General features: G+C 38.3%; 1 protein-coding gene across 2 annotated transcripts in view; it reads left to right on the top strand.

Annotated features, from left to right (window-relative positions):
* NEBL (nebulette) overlaps window positions 1-12,514 on the top strand; it is a 383,839-nt gene that overhangs the window by 264,247 nt on the left and 107,078 nt on the right. Inside the window, exons 3-4 of one of the 2 annotated variants that reach the window (XM_005687916.3) lie at window positions 7,519-7,623; window positions 9,793-9,903. The exons of the other annotated variant lie outside the window; for it this stretch is intronic. Of the exons in view, the coding sequence (XP_005687973.2) occupies window positions 7,519-7,623; window positions 9,793-9,903 (216 nt within the window). The remainder of the gene's footprint in view (window positions 1-7,518; window positions 7,624-9,792; window positions 9,904-12,514) is intronic. 2 annotated transcript variants of the gene reach the window in all.

The raw sequence follows: 12,514 nt of genomic DNA, 5'->3' as shown, positions 1-12,514 counted from the left end.
CTGCTGTTGTTCTTAAGCAAGATGATCAGAATAGTTTACACACTTTTATTTGCAGAGGAAATCAATCCTGGGCCATATAGTCAGTGTTCTCTGAAATCAGCCTGCCTGAGTAGTTTAACAGTAACCCTGGGCAGGCTGGCAGGACACAGTTCCTCAAGGGAAGCATTTAAAATACTAAGATTAAGAAATAATAACACATTTGAAGTGTTTAGTAAATTGTCTGAAACATTGTGAGCAACAAGATGCTAGCTGTTATTAACAATTGTCTCCATAAATTAATTTTGTATCCATCCAATCACATTTTATATATGATTCTGTGCTCCCTTCTGGTTTGTTAGAAGAGCCGGGATGGTGGAAATCAGACTCCTTCCTGTATACTTGACATGTAATGTAATTACATTTTAAATTGAGTGTTTCTCTGTGCCATTTCTTAATATTTGTCACAAGTTACTGTATGTAAAAGTTCTTTGTAAGCTATAATAATAATGAGATGATAACGGCAACAACAGTGATAGTAAAAGCAGCAACGGCTAAGATTTATTGAGGACTAAGTGCCAGGTAATGCAGCTTGTGAGGCAGGCTCTCTTGTGTTCCTGTTTTAGAGGTGAAGGACAAGAAGGCTCCGTCCGAGAGGTTAAGTAATTCGCCTGGATCACACAGTGAAGTAGTGGGGAGTAGGACTTGGACATGAAGCCCTGTCTCTTGGCCAGTCTGCTATGTTATCTGTCCTATAGCTTTCATGCAGAGTTTACCTTCGATTTATTATTATGTATTACACAAATATTAGTAATGTGACCATTTAAAACTTCAAGTTCCGTAGCTCTGGAGACACTACCTCTTCCAGTGTTGTTTTGTTTGAGGTGTATTTGTGGCTGAGTCAAGTTATATAAACTATTAAAGTGACCACTTTAGTTAGTAAGTGATAAGAACATTTCTCAGTGACTTCAAAACCAATCTTGTAGTGAGGGGCGATGGCCTTTACTGTTTTGACAAAGCAAAAGCCTTGTTATTTCTCTCTCATGTAGGTGAAGTCAAATATGTGAGAGTAATTTCTGTTTATTATAGGTTTATATTGCATAGCCTGTTCTACTTAAATATTTAGATCATATTACTGTGGCCTAGTTTATATCTGTGTACATGTTTACATTTTGTTTCCAAAGAGAATTTCATACTTATTAAAATACTGGTTCAATTTTTGAAATTTTTATATTTACCAATGAACAGTCTGAACAATTACTTTCTTTGTTTCTTAAAAAAAAAGAATTAAGAGTTTGTACAGTCATTTTTAAATCAGATTTTAATTTACCCTTTCTGGAAGAGTTTCAGGGATTGGACTGAATCAAATTTCTGTTGTTTTTAGAAATGTAATTAAATAGTATTATTAAGTAATAATTTGTTCATTCACACTTGGTGTCATCAGTGTTTTTATATGGAGCAGATTAACTTAAATTTGAAATTCTTTTCTTTGTTGTGTTGTCTGCATGACTAGATGGTGGTCTAAAATGTATATTTGAAATTGCATCAATACGGAGATAAAAGCAAATATAGAAAGGACAAATTGAGTTAGATTGGAGTTCCAGTCAAGTCTTTATTATGTCTCTGATAGTGTCCATCTGTTCGTGCTCACATTTAATTTAGTCCACCAGTCTTTGCCCCAGTCTCAATCTTAAAGACAAACCTTCAAGGACTTTAGTTTTGTGTTATAATCCTTTATATCCCAAGGGGGAAATCCACGTGTTTACCTGAGCCTTTTTGTTTGTTTGAAGGCAATCTGTTTGCAGCTTGTCACCAGGTGATTTTGGTTTTCTGTTTGCCTGCTTTATAGAGTCCTACATCTTGAAGCTTTAAGAAGCTGGCTCACATTTTCTTATTTATATTTGTTTAGCTGCATCATGTCTTTGTTGCAGCATGTGGTATCTTTCATTGCAGCATATGGACTCTCTGGTTGCAGCCTGCAATCTTAGCTTCTCCATAGCACGTGGGGTCTTAGTTCCCTGTCCAGGGATTGAACCTGCATCCCTTGCGTTGCAAGGCTGATTCTTAACCACTGGACCACGAGGGAAGTCCCAGGCTCACATTTTCTTGATCAAATCACACAGCTAGTGAGACACTGACCTGGGATTTGAAACAAGGTCTATCTGACTCCCAAACTATGGCCACCACGATGTCCTTTCTCTGCTGTTGTGTGCCAGGCACTCCACATGCAATACTGTATTTCATGCCACAGGGAGCTAGTGCCATAGGCCCCGTGAGCCCGAGTTCAGAGGTGGTGAAACCCGGCAGTGAGTAGCTTGTCCGTGGCCACCTGACTAGTCAGGGATGGGGATAAGAATCAGGTTTAGATCTGGCCAAGTCCAGTGCCTGGCTGGTAGCCCCTCATGACTCTGCTCCATTTTCCAGATGAGAAGGTTGGTTTCATGGATTTCTCTTCATGGCACAGTCTCTCTGCATCCCCTTCATTATCATTCTGATCATTCCTCTCTGGACCTCTTTGAGGTTTCATGTGTCTTTATCAGGATGTAATAACGAGAACTGTGCGCAGAGGTCCAGATGTGGATGGCTGTGATTATGAGTAGGGAAGCATGCTGTTTCCTGCCTGTTTTGTGATGATATTTACAGTTTCTTGCACTAAGGGCGGCGGTGGGGGGCGGGGGGCTTGCTGCAGAAAGCCGTTAGCTCAGCCTCAGTAAGGACAGCATCCTCAGCCATTTCTAGTCCTAATTTCTGACTTGTAGCTGATCATGTAGGGCCCATCCTCTTTTAATAGTCCGAGTGATTCTCCCTTGCTAGGGATGATCTAATCTGTGGTGGCCCACCCTCTTGCACAGCCCTTTGAGAGCTTCTGCAGTTCGTCTCTTGCAGTTTACCATCTCCCTCTCCATAAGAGTGCAGGCTCATCAGCAGACCTGCAGACTTGGCTGTATCATGCCCCTGCCAGATAATTCATTAAAATGGCCTAGTGATAAGTCCTGGAAGGCTTGCACTGTTTAGAATTCTCCATAGAAAGAAATGTCTGTTTTTCAGATCAGATGGCTTCATTTTGGGGATCAGGATAAGGCATTAAAAATTTTTTTTTTTTTTTTTTGCCTTGCCTAGTTTCTGCTTTGCACATGCTCTGCCCATACTGTGGGGTTTTCCCTCTGCATAGCTCACTTCCCAATCTTGAAAGACACCTGGTTCTCTGAGACAGCCTTTTAAATTTTCTCTTAGCCATGTAATGCTTTTTATTTTCCCAGATATCCTCTCTTTGGTATTTTGTCCTGTTACTCAGCTATCTAATCAATTCCTTGAATAAATCAAACCCACTGACTACACTGAGCAGTCAGCATCATGGATCTGGGAGCCTTTTGTAGGGTGGTCATAAAAAATAGTAGGTTTAAAGGGACCCTTTGTATGTTTCTTGTAAATTAGGATAAAGAGTCTCTGCAGAGCAAGTGAGCCCGCATCTGCCAGAAGCCTCTGACTCAGTGTTTTGATTCAAACCTTTTTAGGGTGTTCATTTGTGTGGCAGCAGGAAGAACATTTTCCAGGCAAGTGAACATTGTTTATTGTGGGTAACCCTTCCCGATGCTGAAAACATGGGATTCCATGGTTACCCCTCCAGAGAAAGCTCCAATGGTGTTCAGAAACCTGGGAGAGCAGCCTTGGCTCTGAGCGCCTCAGTTAACACACAGTGCTGGAGCCGCAGTTCTGTCTTCCAGGGTTCATTGCACTTAGCCAACGTGGTTCTATTTGTGAAAAGACTTCCTAACTCCTTCTGGTTAAGAATGCTTGTAAAAGGAAATACCCTCTAACATTTCTACATCTGTCTTCCGCTTTTGGCCATTAGCTGGTCTCATACTAAAGTGAAAGAAACTAGACTAAGAAGAGAAAGCACACTCAACTAATTTAAGTCGAACTGTAGTTGAGACATGGTGGGATTAATGGGTGAGGTCAGCCGAAAGTAAATTATTTAGGGCATCTTATTAACATTAAGTTATCAACTTTGGATTGTGTGTTGGTTGTGAGTGCAGATGGCTGCACAGAACCTGGAAATCCTAGCACAGGGGCTTAGCAGATAGATGACTATTTTTTTGAGATGAATCCTGGATGGAGGGGCTGCAGCCTTGATGTTATCAGTCTCTCAGGCTCCTTTCCTTCTGCTCTGCCATCATTGATATGGTGGTTTATTGTCTTGTGATGGCCTGGTTCCTGCTGTTTTCCTGTGGTTGGGGAAGACAAAAGGTGGATGGGCGAGGTGTCAATGGATTGTGTCAGCAAGTCTCTCCCCTTGTATTTGCTTCACCAGTAATAATGCTGGAGAGACTTCCAAAATATCTCATGGTCAGAGCTGGGCACCTGTCCTCCCCGACTGATCGCTGGCCAAAGGGAATGAGAAAGCCATGCCTGTCTCAGAGCAATTTGTCCTTTGCGGCTACGGTAGGGGTGTATCTCCTCCTGTAAATACACTTGAGTTCTATTGTTAGGAAAGAAAGGGATTGGAGAGACAATCTATCCAATAGATGGGGCATCTGTTAGATTTGGAATTGACTGTCTACTCAGTGATTTTCATTTTACCCAAGTTTTAGTATTAATCATCGAAGTAGTTCCCTTTCATCTATTTTTTCCAATTCTCCTAGTATACGAAAGCTACTAATTCATGGTATTCTTTATATAAAAATTTAAGATCATATGCTTACTGTCTCTCATATTGTAAAATTCATTAGAAATACAATATGAGTGACAATAAGCATCTAGTAGGTGTATGTGTGTGTGGGTTTATCTTTTAAATAAAGACCAAAGAAAGGAATGGAGAGCACACTTAAAACTGAACTATTTGCCTGCATAGCAGAGGAAATAAATACTTCACCTTTATCCCTAGCTCCTGTCCTGAACATTCTGCTCAAGTCAGAGCTTATCAGAGGCTGTAGCCACAGCACATACCGCTGCTGTGAAGAATGTGAATGGGAGAGGGAAGAGATGGTGGCGAAAGATAAAAATAATGAGCCAAACTTAAGCCTAATGATAGCTTATTTTCTCTCATGCTTAATTATATAACGGAGATACTTTTTTTTTCTCCTTATGATCAAAATAGCCTACTATTTATCATAGTGCCATTAACGGTTTAATTACTAGTGACTGAGGACGGTGATTTGCAGAGACCTAAAATTATGGCTAATCTCTGAGAAGAAAAAGAAAAAAGCAATTTAGTGCTCAGATAAGATAAATATGTTCTAATGTTGATTTCATGAATAAAGCAAATGTTTAATGTGGTCAGCATCTAATATCTGAGTCATCGCCGTGAAATACGGCATTTAAAATAATGTTACTCAGTATGTTTGTGGCTGGTTATACCTCAGGTCAAATAATGCCCCTTAGGTCTGTTCAAATATGGTAAAATCTCTATGTCATGTTAAAGTGTAACATCAACATTAGTCATGTTCTTTAAGAACCAGGTAGTGTATACCGTTAAACTTCACTTTTAGGCTGTAATTAGGGAGGCCATGTAATTTATCATCTGAACTATGACATTTTTTTCAGTCTAAGTATTTACAGTCTTGGGCAGATAAACATGACTTTATTACAGGGTGATACAACTTTCAGCAAATTACCTTCATTCTCTCAAAGTCATAAGTTTTGCCTGCCCAGTTTTTGGAGAAGGCAATAGCAGCCCACTCCAGTACTCTTGCCTGGAAAATCCCATGGACAGAGGAGCCTGATAGGCTGCAGTCCATGGGGTCACTAGGAGTCGGACACGACGGAGCAACTTCACTTTCGCTTTTCACTTTCATGCATTGGAGAAGGAAATGGCAACCCACTCCAGTGTTCTTGCCTGGAGGATCCCAGGGACGGGGGAGCCTGGTGGGCTGCTGTCTGTGGGGTCGCGCAGAGTTGAACACAACTGAAGCGACTTAGCAGCAGCAGCAGTCCAGTTTTCAGATTGGATGGCAATTAGTGTGACAGTGGGATTACATTTCAGGTCCCTCTCTATAGTTCCTGACTTCTTTTTGACTTATCTGCCCATGCGGGATCTTCTCACAGAATAATCCTGCCTCTCCTGAGAGGAGAAAGAGTGATTCCTCTCACTAGTGGATTGGAAAGAGGAAATGAGGATTGCTCAGCTAAGCCTTTCTGGACTTTTTCCCATTTGTCTGCCTGCCACCATACGGGGGCATTCTGCAGTGATCTCCATAGGTGACAGGCTGTCTGGGTGGGTTCTATGTTTGGGGGAGGGGAGGAGGTTGGGGAGGCCTATGGGTTCTCATAAATTGGATATTCAACCTTTGATTTGAGCATAATTAATTAGTAACCAGAATCCCACTGTGGCCACAATTGATGCCCCCTCCTCTAATCCAGCATGTCTAGGTAATGATGCTAACAGTAATCTCCATTTGTTTAATTTTGTCCTCTTCTTAATTGGTCACATCTGTCCTGATGACTCCTAACTTTAAATCCAGAGGTAGGCAACTGTGTTTCTGTTTGACCACAGGCTTACCTGTTAGGGTCTGTGGCTTATAGTAACAATTAAATTAGGACAATTGTATGAGTGAAATGGAGCATTTTTTTTTTTTAAGATGTGAGTTAAAGTGTGTGTGTGTGGTATGACATAGCTACACCGAAAATGTGTAAATTGGATATACCTATTTTATATACACCTGCTATACTTATCCCCTCAAACTTGTGTGTTAGTTCTCAGTATTCAAGTTATTTTGAGAAAGGCCATGCTTAGCACAGAACCAGATTTATTTATTGAGAAATTTTAGCATGGTTTGAAGAAATCAAGTGGTAAAGGGGTGTGCTGAGTATGCATGCAATGCTTTGTTGTTGTGGTTTAGTTGCTAAGTTGTGTCCAGCTCTTTACAGCTCTGTGGAGTGTAGCCTGCCAGGCTCCTTTGTCCATGGGATTTCCCACTGGATTGGGAAAATCTGGAGAAGGAAGTGGCTACCCACTCCAATATTCTTACCTTACCACTGAGCCACCTGGGAAGCCTATGCAATGCTTCTTTTTAAAATAAAGAAAAAAATTATTTTAAAATTAATTTTTGTTGATGTGTAGTTGCTTTACAATGTTGTGTTAGTCTCTACTGTACAGCAGAATGAATCAGCTGTATGTATACATATAGCCCCTCTTTTTTTGGATTTCCTTCCCATTTAGGCTCCCACAGGCACTGAGCAGAGTTTTCTGTGTTATACAGTAGATTCTCATGAGTTCACTATTTTAGACGTGGTACCAGTGTTTCTTAATTATGCTGAAGAAGCTGGACAAATAGGACCCACAGTCAGTGTGGGTGTGACACGCAAGATCCTTGATGGTAACTGTGCCCTTGCTTATCTAAAGGGCAGCCTTCTTCTTACCCTGCCTCGTCCCCTTTGTTGTTCTGAGCTGGATATCAGTTTATTTGATTTGGCTTGTTTTGAGTATCATTCCACATTGGAGTATTTATTTCAGAAAATAGACTTGCGCAGTTAATTCTTCTGTTCAAAAAGGGAGCATTAAAGTTGTTTTTTTTCTCTTATGTAAAATGTTCTCTCTTTTAGATCCATTATAAAGAAGAGTATAAAAAGTCTAAAGGCAAGTGTACGTTTGTGACTGACACGCCTATGCTAAACCATGTAAAACACATTGGTGCTTTTATTTCTGAGGTAAGGTATCAAGACTTTTTAAATGGCTTGGATTATGTTCTATTTATATAGATAAAAGTTTCTGTATTAAAATTAGAGAATAATGTTTCTGATAATACCACTGAATGTTGATATTAATAATATCTGTATATGTAATTCTACGCATTATGTCAATTAACTTATGTAAACTGGTAGCTTATTATCCATTGTTGATATGTTTTGTGATATATATCTATATTGACTCTAATCTTTTTTTTACATCAAATTAAAAGGAGATATTTTTATTCAATAGAAAGTATTGGCAAAATAGTCTCAGAAGTTCCATTATTTTATTTCTTAACAGACTTATTAGATGTAAATGATCCAATCTCATTTTAAAAATAAGTCAGACTTATCAGCAGATTCCATAAAACGTGGTATCTTTGGTAAGTAACTTCAGATCAATTTGAACTATTTTTGGTTAGGATCAGTTCAACAGAGATACCTGCTATGAAACCATAGAGTAAGAAATGCGCTATGTTCATTTTCCAGCTGAAAGATCATGTAATCTTTTTCTGAGCGAATGTAGAACTGCAGCTTATGTTGTCTTATAAAGCACAATGTTAGCAGTGATTTCTGTGATGAGGCAATGCCAGTGTCTGTGAATGGATCATTTTGAAGAGATAAACTCGAAAAGAGGATGATTAGATAGTGTTGTAGATGACTGACCTCTAGTGTTTCGTAAGTTATTGGAAAAAGATCAACATGATATTCTTGGGATTATTTCTGCCAACATGAAAGCATTTTGAAGAAAACTAGTAAATTTTAAGTATGAAAATCTGAAGAGTTATGGGAACACAAGGCTTACACAAGCTATATGCTCAATGAATCAACACTCAAATCTGGCTCCAAGTAGGAGTAACATCAGGGACTTGTGGATAGAGTGGGGAAAGCCACGGTTTTGTTTGCTTGTGTAAGCTATTAAATATTATTTCTTCTTCACAGAGAAATGCTTGGTGTTCTTCATTATTAATTGAGTCTTTTTCCTGAAGGAGTTAACTACAAAAGAAAGAGGAAGAGGGCAATCTGCTACATTCCTCTGAACCTAATCTTCCCAGGAGGAAATAGTGAATGAGTCTCTCTCTTTATGAGTAATGACTGAGATCATGTAGAGGCAGTGCGGACTGTATGTGGGAAAGTGCAAAACCAGCAAAAAAGCTCCGCCACCTCAGCACCCTGCCATTGTGGTGGAAGAAGTTAAGAAGACTTGAATAAAGGAAGGCTGTCCTTTGTGTTCAGGTTCTAATGACTTGTGTTTTCTGGAACAGCTCAAATATCTCATTCTCATATATTTTTTGATGATCAAATATATGAAATTGTTGATACACAAGTAGAATTACTGCTAGAAATGTGCATGGGTTTAAGTAGAAAAATAGCCATTATTTAATTAGATTGATTTAATTAAAATTTTCATTTGAGGTATAATTGACATGGAATATTAGTTTCAGGACTTCATATTTGTATGCACTGTGAAAGGACCACCACAATAAGTCTGTCATCGTATGGAGTCACACATCATCTTTTTTTTCCCTTATGATGATTACTTTTTGAGATTTTCTCTCTTGGTGGCTTTCAAATATGTGATACAGTTTTATTAACTACAGCCACCATGCTAGATTTTATGTCCCCGTGTATTGATTTTATGACTGGAAGCTTGTGCCTTTTGACCGCTTTGCACCCATTTCTCCCATCCTTCAACCCCTCTCTTCCAGTTTTTATTTTCTTGCATGTTTGATTTAAAGGTTTTGCCATGATAAATTGGATTTATTTCTTCAAATATGACCATCGGGTTCAGTATCTGAGATTAAAGTTGACTTTACATATTTAAAAATATTTTATTGGACGATAGTTGCTTTACAGTGTTGTGTTATTTTCTACCATACAACAAAATGAATCAGCTATTTGTATACATATATCCGCTCTTTTTGGTATTTCCTTCCCATTTAGGTCACCACAGAGCCTGAAGTAGAGTTCCTGAGCTATACAGCAGTTTCTCAATAGTTACCTAGTTTATATATAGCAGTGTATATATGTCAATCCCAACTAATTTGTTTCCTAAGAAAATAATTTTCTTTATTCTCTTTCAATATTCACAGTAAAAGAAAAACTAAGACATATTTATTTTTCTTTTCTTTCTCACCCCCCTCCTAGGCAAAATACAAAGGTACCATTAAGGCGGACCTTTCCAATTCTCTTTATAAGCAGATGCCAGCCACAATTGACAGTGTCTTTGCCAGAGAAGTTACACAACTACAGAGTGAGGTATGGTTCTCCTAAATTATTATATAATTACGTAAATCAAATATGTACCTAATACACATTGTTTAGCATTTTATAAAGAGTTGTTTATCTTAGATATTAAATATGGAGTGAAACATTGGAAGCAACTGATTCATGTTCTGTCTGCAGTCACTGATAGTGACGGTCACTGAAAGTCACAGACAGTGACAAGGGCCTGCCAGTGTGTCGGTTACGTGATACAGTCTTTCCTAGTCCCGGTCACCACTACCAACAGAGCAAATATGAATCTTACTTAGATTATAATCTTATAGCAAATATTAAACTAGTCTTTGATTTAACTTGTGGAGAACATACCCATAGCTTATTAAAAGTCACATAAAGAATTAATGGTTAAAGTCAGGATCCACAGATCTGTGCTCCCTCAATTAGACAAGTGGTTCCTGAGGGTTTTTTTTTCTCATGGATGGTATTTTCACTTAGACTGTATCAGGCTCCCAAAAAAGCCTCCACCAGGTGGAAATGGCTATTTTAATGATTGCAAGTTGCAGACAGACTTAAGAACTATCATTATGTAAACTCATTTTGAATCCATGAGAGTTTAGGAGTAATTTTCCTTTTAGAGTACATTAACGCAGAAGGAATCCTTAATGCATTTAATCTATTGTGTTCCTTAAAACAGAATTTCAAAATAAAATATTTCGCCTCTTTCTCACTCATATTATTGCTATGTTTTCTTCATAGTACACTCTGATTTTTTATTTTTTGGTTACTTTATTTGTCCATAAGAGAGCAGGAACCTCATCTTTCTTGTTCCCTGCTCCATCTCTGTGCTTAGGAGTCTAGGGACTCCTAGAACGGATTTTTGTTCAGTTGATTGATTTTTTTTAAAAAGAAATGTTCCCTTTTACATAGTTTATATTTTTCATGCTACATTTTTGGTTAATAATAATAAATACATAAAAATGCTCACTATGTGTCAGGTACTGTTCTGTTTATTTCACATATATTTATATCACTTAATGCTCACAACTCCATGAGATAGCCTCATTTTGGAGATGTGGAAACTGAAGCAGAGAGGTTAGGTGACTTGCCCAAGTCATACAGCTAACAAATAGCAGAGCCAGCGTATGAACATGGGTGAATTCGCTCTAGAATCTGGGTTCTCAGCTATATCCATTACCACCTCTTTCTTACTATTTCTACCCCTCTTTTTTTTTTTAATTAAACAAGTTCACTTCTTTCTCCAGAATCCTTTTATTTTCAAGTAGAGGATATGTAGATAATTTTAAAATAGTCTGAAAATAGATTATTCTTGAACAACACCAAGTATAGTTATTCTTTGCAGAATATCTTTAAGTACTTCATTATCACAGACTTAAATGTCTGCTGTGTACCCAGCTTGGCAGTAAGCTAATCTCAGCTGTGCAACATGAGGCTAAAAATATATGTCGGGGCTCTGCATGGCTGACCATGACTAATATGCCCACCCTTTTTTTTTTCCCACCCAACATCTGGTAACCCAGCCACTTGCTAGTCATACAGAGTACTTTATAAAGCAAATAATTATAACATTTGATATTTGACAAGATCTTTGAGATAATAATAATAAGAAGAAAAATAAAGAAAAGAAAAATCTTCTCTTGGTTTTATACTTACTTGGGAAGGTAACATTTTCAGATATTTACATTCTTAATTGCTTTGGAAGTGCACAACTTTTCTCAAATTTTTATGGGATAAGCATGTCTATAGTACCCAACTATGTGTACATAGAACTTAACATAAAAAGTAATCCATATTGGACATTTTGGAATCTGTTCCTATTTTTTCCCAGAATAGATTGTCACTTAATTGGTGACAGGTATTATTCCAGAGGAGAATATGCACCCTAAGAAAGAAATATATGTGCTCTCAAGAAGTATCACTGCCCAGGGTCATAATTAGTCTTTGAACTCGTTAGAAAGGAAATACCTGGATTCCGAAGAAGGTGTCTACTTCAAAGATTTATGTAATTGTAATAACATTTCTTTAAATACACATAAATCTATTTTATTATTGTTAAAATTGGAATTCTCAGAGCTTACCTGATAATGACAGGCAAGAAAGTAGAACAATTTAATAGTATTTGTGATAATTAAAGAACTCACCTTTTACTGTGTCCAAATAGTATCAGATTTGTGGCAACCTGAATTAGAATATGAGGCAAATTCTAAAATGTAAGCATGTTCCAGTTTCTAGTGAAAAGTAGCCTAAACTTTTGATATTGGGACAAATTATTATCTTCAAATCAATTTGCTGCTGCTGCTGCTACTAAGTCGCTTCAGTTGTATTCGACTCTGTGCGACTCCAGAGACGGCAGCCCACCAGGCTCCCCCATCCGTGGGATTCTCCAGGCAAGAACAGTGCAGTGGGTTGCCATTTCCTTCTCCAATGCATGAAAGTGAAAAGTGAAAGTGAAGTTGCTCAGTTGTGTCCGACTCCTAGCAACCCCATGGACTTCAGCCTACCTGGCTCCTCTGTCCATGGGATTTTCCAGGCGAGAGTCCTGGAGTGGGGTGCCATTGCCTTGCAAACGTTCTCAAATGCTTATATTCAGATTGAAGTGACAAGGTTAATGCTCCTTATAGAAAATGAC

Source organism: Capra hircus, chromosome 13 (assembly GCF_001704415.2).
Source record: "Capra hircus breed San Clemente chromosome 13, ASM170441v1, whole genome shotgun sequence".
Classification (NCBI taxonomy): domain Eukaryota; kingdom Metazoa; phylum Chordata; class Mammalia; order Artiodactyla; family Bovidae; genus Capra; species Capra hircus.
This window is presented reverse-complemented; position numbering and strand designations above follow the sequence as displayed.